The sequence below is a fragment of the Coenobita brevimanus genome, chromosome 108 (genome assembly GCF_032717465.1).
Source record: "Coenobita brevimanus isolate Jiangsu-jjx chromosome 108, ASM3271746v2, whole genome shotgun sequence".
Taxonomy (NCBI): Eukaryota; Metazoa; Arthropoda; class Malacostraca; order Decapoda; family Coenobitidae; genus Coenobita; species Coenobita brevimanus.
In genome coordinates, this window is record NC_137061.1 from 435,542 (window position 1) to 441,001 (window position 5,460).

Here is a 5,460-nt window from a genome sequence, read left to right on the forward strand (position 1 = left end):
TTGTCTGTGTGTCTGTGTTTATGAACGTGTGCATGTGTGTGTGTGTGTGTGTGTGTGTGTGAGAGAGAGAGAGAGAGAGAGAGAGAGAGAGAGAGAGAGAATCAGACTGTGCAGAGAGGTGGATGTTTATTATTTTTATCTACTTCTCATTTATTTATCCATTATAACCTTCCATAAAGGTGCTGGAGATGGACGCCTTCACGTGGTGGCACCAATATGGCCGGGTGGTGGGGCTGCCCGGTTAACAAACATCCCTCAGCCCTTCCCTATCACCCGAAAGGAGGATGTTTGACCGCAGGGAGGGCAACTTCAGCCTGCAGTCCACTGAATTTACCTCCAGATGAGCCTGGGGTTACTACTAATACTGCTATTTCATCTTTATCATCTACTACTACTACTACTACTACTACTACTGTTACTACTACTACTACTACCACAGATGTTTCATCATCATCATCATCATCATCATCATCCACACCTCCTTTCCCATCAACGAGTGGGATGAGGTAGGGTCCACAGAGCCAGAAAGGCGGTTAGAGAATGATACACCAATTATTGACCAACGGAATGGGCCACGCACTCATACACTCCCCATTCAAACCCCTAGAATCCTGACACCACGAAGCGTCACACTCATTTATCCGACAGAATTTATGTGCTACTACTAACTGCTCATAGAATCTTGTCGCAATAATCAGGAGGGAGGTAGACATCATCAGAGAGCGAATAACGCCTCCATGGCATCGTTAAGTGCTGTCTGCGGGCGTGGCAGCAGAAGGCGATGACGAAGGAGAGGGTGAAGAAGGCGAATGTGGCGCCCAGTTGCAGGAACAGTACACAGTCGTCACATTTTTGTGTTCGACCTTTTTTACGGCCTGTGTCTGGGTGGGAAGACAGAATAGATAGACAGACAGATGATGTAGAGGTGGCTGAACAAATTGATAAACAGACTAAAACACAAAGATAGATGACTAAATAGATATGGACAGACAGATAGGTAGATAGCTAAATAGAGATATTAACAGACAGACGGGTACAGATAGACACTGACACACAACGATAAGCAGATATAAGCTGTCTCCCTAAGCGAGATTACTGTCTGGCTAGGGATTAACGTTAGTCATTTGTGGTCTTCCTAAACTGATAATTAAAACCCCTTAATCCATACCTTTAAACACAGTAACGACGGTGGTAGCAGGTGCGGCGTTGGAGGGCTGGCAGGTGTAATTACCAGCATCAGTGAAGTTCATGTGGCGCACCTGAAGTTCGCAAGACCTGGTCGCTTCCTCAATTATTACCTGAAATTAGTAGCATTATCTGACATCACCTTATAGTATTATAAACTGAAAGTCCTAAAACCACTGTACAGTCCAAAAAACATCCATCTTCCCACTAACGTCTGAAGAAAAGTGATAATTGGCAAGATAAGATAAAATAAAAACCCAGATCTCTTCTACAGCGTTTCAGATGGGTTCGATTTTTCCATGTAATCGTCAACTTACACTGATAGATATAACGTTCCCAACCAATAGGTACAACACCCTGAAGAGCAAATAAATTATACTTACCCAGATAAATATAGCTTTCCTGGCAATTAATATAACACTCTGAGGTGGGAATATACTACTTACGTTTATATTAGGGTTGGTATAGTCAATGATACGTGCGTTGTGGTACCATAGGATATACTCTGGTATGTCGTATACTTCCAGCACCAGACATAGCAGATATAACGTGCCCCCAGCCGCCACAGACACTTCATAGGTCCCAAAAATCACTGCGTTGGCATCTGTGGGCAAAGCGGTGGTCGAATGGATAAGGAAGTGGTCTTACACTCTTCCTTAAGCAATTTTAATCATATAACATAAGGGATTTATGTCTACCCTTCTTAAGTCAACAGGCATAATTCTGACACTTCTCCTCCTCCTCCTCCTCTTCCTTCCATCTCTTCATGCTTCTTCCTTCTTCACGTCCTCCTCCTCTTAACTCCTTTTATTGCCATCGAGTTTTGATACTTTGACGGACTAAAGTAACCTCCTCCTCCTCTTTAGTATTAGTATTAGTGTTAGTATTATTGTTATTATTACTACTACTACTACTACTACTTTCCATCTTCTCTTTCTTACCTCTAACATCTAGGCTGACTTTTGCCACTTGTTCCGGCTGCGTAGCCACCCGACATGTATACGTGGCTGAATCGTTATGCTGAGCGTTTGAGAGCCGAAGGTTGAAGTCCCGCGAACTCACTTCATGTAGCGGACTAATACGGTCATCGCTTGTGTATCTGCTCAAGGTGGGAATATTCGGTGAGAGAGAGAGAGAGAGAGAGAGAGAACTGGGGGGGGGGGCCTTGTTTCAGGAAATTCAGCACATTATCTCGCTAACCGTAATAACCATGCAAAGTTTTTCGAGCATCTCTCTTCAAAACTAGAACACAGAAAACGCAAAAAAGGATGGCAATAATTCAACTATTCAATAACCTATAAAATAATGCAATTGCGTCAGAGGTATTTCTAATGGTCTTCCTATGCTATACCCTTCTTACTCTAAATTGGCCTCAAACTGCCATCTCTCCAGCTTGAATGCTGAGTTGTAACAATAGATTAGCACTAGACATTGATGCTTGTCACAAAGAAGTGCTGTGGAAGGGATGCAGAGCCGTAGAAGTACTGTCTTTTTTTGTCACTGAGGTAAGTGAAATAAGCCGCAAAAAGATGAAAATCTGGACCAGGTTAAGGTGAAAAGGGTATAGTCAAATGGAGAGTCAGGAACTGTAAAGGAATTATCGACTGCAGTTGTAGACATAAACCAGATTCCCAATGACATTTTCAGTAATAACAAGAGATACTCGCCTGAGCTTGTTGACTGTCAGCAAATCCTCGCCTCGACTCCAACTAACCTGAAAAGAAAAAAAATATTACTACGATAAAACAGCTTGTTCGTTTGTGCATACATTCAAAACATAAAATATAAACACACACACACACACACACACACACACACACACACACACACACACACACACACACACACACACACACACACACTCACCAATACATCGCCAGCATGCTCCACACTGCAGTTCAAAGTCACAGTGGAGCCCTTGGACATCACAAGCCGAGAGTACCGTCTGGAGAGCAGGCGAGGTCTTTGTTTTTCCCGCTTTTCATTATTTCTCCCTTCCTCCTGCTGCTGCACCTTCGTCTGGTTGTGCAGGACCGTGGGTACACCTGAAGGACCTGACACTTCACCCCTCATCCACGGCGGACGATACTCTGGCGGAAAATAGATATAATACTAAATAAACACTATCTATCTATTTATCTATTTACAGTATAGTCAGACTTAATCCCATAAAGGGTGTCCACAAACGAAACGCTTCTATGTCACCTTGTCTACACATCAGGTAAACCACTCTCCATCTCACATACTTCCCCACCCCATCCCTCCATATCATCCTCGGTCTCCCCTCTTAAATTACGGTGTGCCATCTTGGGTATAGTGTGATTCTGATGCCATATTAAACTTATACAAAATAATTTTATACAATGAATATGAGGCTAAGATGCGAATGAATGTGTTTGAATGGATGAGTAAATGGGGAGTGTGTCGTCCTGTCTCGGCTACCTCCCTTTCCTTGGGGGAAGCAGCCTAGGTATATAGATAGATAGATAGAATATGAGATAATAGCCTGAGAACCGATGGGATGTATGTTCTACAAAAAGTTTAAATATCACTGTCCTCGATGTTCTTTTGTCAATTTGTTCTCCAGTGTGACACTCACCTGCCACACAGAAGCCACAGCAGCACAGGGTGAGCAGCAAGTAGGTCGTTAGCGTCACCCCGGATTTTAGCGCTCTCATTTTTCAAGGTGTCATAATATCGCCAGTTTGTCTTCATCTGATGGAAATGACCAAGTCCCACAACATGTGTACTAAATCATGGTTGCATGAAATTCAATTAGCCTTAGTTATGAGGTAGGAACGTGCAACCTTTGTTACTAGCCAAATTTATCTTTCAACATGACTACATCTGGCCATCAACTGAGCTGAAGAGGTTATGGATCTTCTCAGGTGGAAAGAAAACGAATAGTGTTGTGAGTAATGAAAATCGCTAAATCGTCACGAAGAAGTGCGGGAAAATGGCTGCAAAAGAACGAAAATCTCCGCCAAATTAAAGAGAATGAATACCAAGAGAATAACACAAGAATAAGGTGCTAGTCACGAGAAAGTGAGGGGAAAAGACTACAAGAGGACCCACTCACACCAAGACCCAATGGCCAACTGGTCTAGTGTGTCACTGTCAGCCACATAATGAACTTGAAGGGGCTCCACACACACACACACACACATACATACAACAACAACAGCAACAACAAATCAGCACTGCTGCAATCAGAGTAATCACCATCATGATCATCACCTTAATCACCAGCACCACCACAAACATCATAACCATCACCATCACTATCATCACCACCATCATCATCACAACTATCATCACCATCTCCAATATCATGACCTTAATCATCATCATCACCACTACCTCCACCACCACCACCATCATCATAGAAACGGAGATCAGTTAGGTCTTTCGTCATTTCCTATACGTTTGAAGTATTTATAAGGGAATGTTTATATTTTTAAAAAGGTGAAATAGAAGCCTTGTGGAGGACGGACGGGAAGGTATGGAGAGGTGGTGGACTTGTGAGGATTCACACACACACACTCGCTCTCTCTCTCTCTCTCTCTCTCTCACACACACACACACACACACACACACACAAACACAAGCTTTTTTTTTTTTACTTCTCCCCATCACTCACTATCACCAGCTTTCACATCCTTCCAACTCTGTGTTTCTGTCTCTTGTCTTTCAGTTTGCTTCCACATATACCAGCATGTGTTGTAACTTGTTTGAATGGAAGAATTACTCATATACTCACTTTTTGGTGCTGGAGAGGAATGCCTTCATGTAATGGTACTGACATGACTTGAGGAGCTATCTGGTTATACAAAAGTACTACTTGTAATACTACTACTACTACCGCTGCTGCTGCTACTACTATTGCTAAAACCACAAACACCATTACTACTACTATTACTATTACCAAGAACCACTGCTACTACTACCACCACTAGTAACACCCACCTTACTAATATTGCTTCTCCACCCTATCCCTTGTCCTCTTACATAAAAACAGTGTGCCTCTCGAACAGACAGAATGAGACATATTATTGACTAAGAGCTGTATTCCTCAGACTTCAAAGAACCGAAGGAAACTAAGTGTTATGAAGAAATATTTATTGCACTGACTGGAAACCAACCCCTTCAATCCCAGGACATGCTTTTATCAATCTATCTGGCTGAGTGACATGCTAAATGGTTTCTAGTAATCCAGGAAACCATTTACTCTAGTGGGTGATAACCATATACCCAAATGAAGTGACAGCAGTGGAA

The 5,460-nt window shown here is 42.6% G+C and overlaps 1 protein-coding gene across 1 annotated transcript; it reads right to left on the reverse strand.

Annotated features, from left to right (window-relative positions):
• Positions 1-626: 626 nt before the first annotated feature.
• LOC145416915 (uncharacterized) lies at positions 627-3,915 on the reverse strand. Its single transcript, XM_080285774.1, has 7 exons — positions 3,785-3,915; positions 3,052-3,275; positions 2,853-2,899; positions 2,127-2,284; positions 1,632-1,789; positions 1,169-1,298; positions 627-881 (listed from the first exon to the last, which is right to left on the reverse strand). Exons 1-7 carry the CDS (start codon positions 3,861-3,863, stop codon positions 673-675), a joined length of 1,005 nt encoding a protein of 334 aa, XP_080141900.1. The 5' UTR covers positions 3,864-3,915; the 3' UTR covers positions 627-672.
• Between the last annotated feature and the right edge of the window lie 1,545 nt (positions 3,916-5,460).

What these genes read in the sequence shown, in the direction of transcription:
- LOC145416915 (XM_080285774.1), bottom strand. Translation starts at nt 3,863, where the DNA reads ATGAGAGCGCTAAAATCCGGGGTGACGCTAACGACCTACTTGCTGCTC. An exon ending in CTGACAGTCAACAAGCTCAG is followed by an intron (nt 2,285 to 2,852) that starts GCGAGTATCTCT and finishes CACCTTGAGCAG; the next exon opens with ATACACAAGCGATGACCGTA. An exon ending in AGTCAGCCTAGATGTTAGAG is followed by an intron (nt 1,790 to 2,126) that starts GTAAGAAAGAGA and finishes CTTTGCCCACAG; the next exon opens with ATGCCAACGCAGTGATTTTT.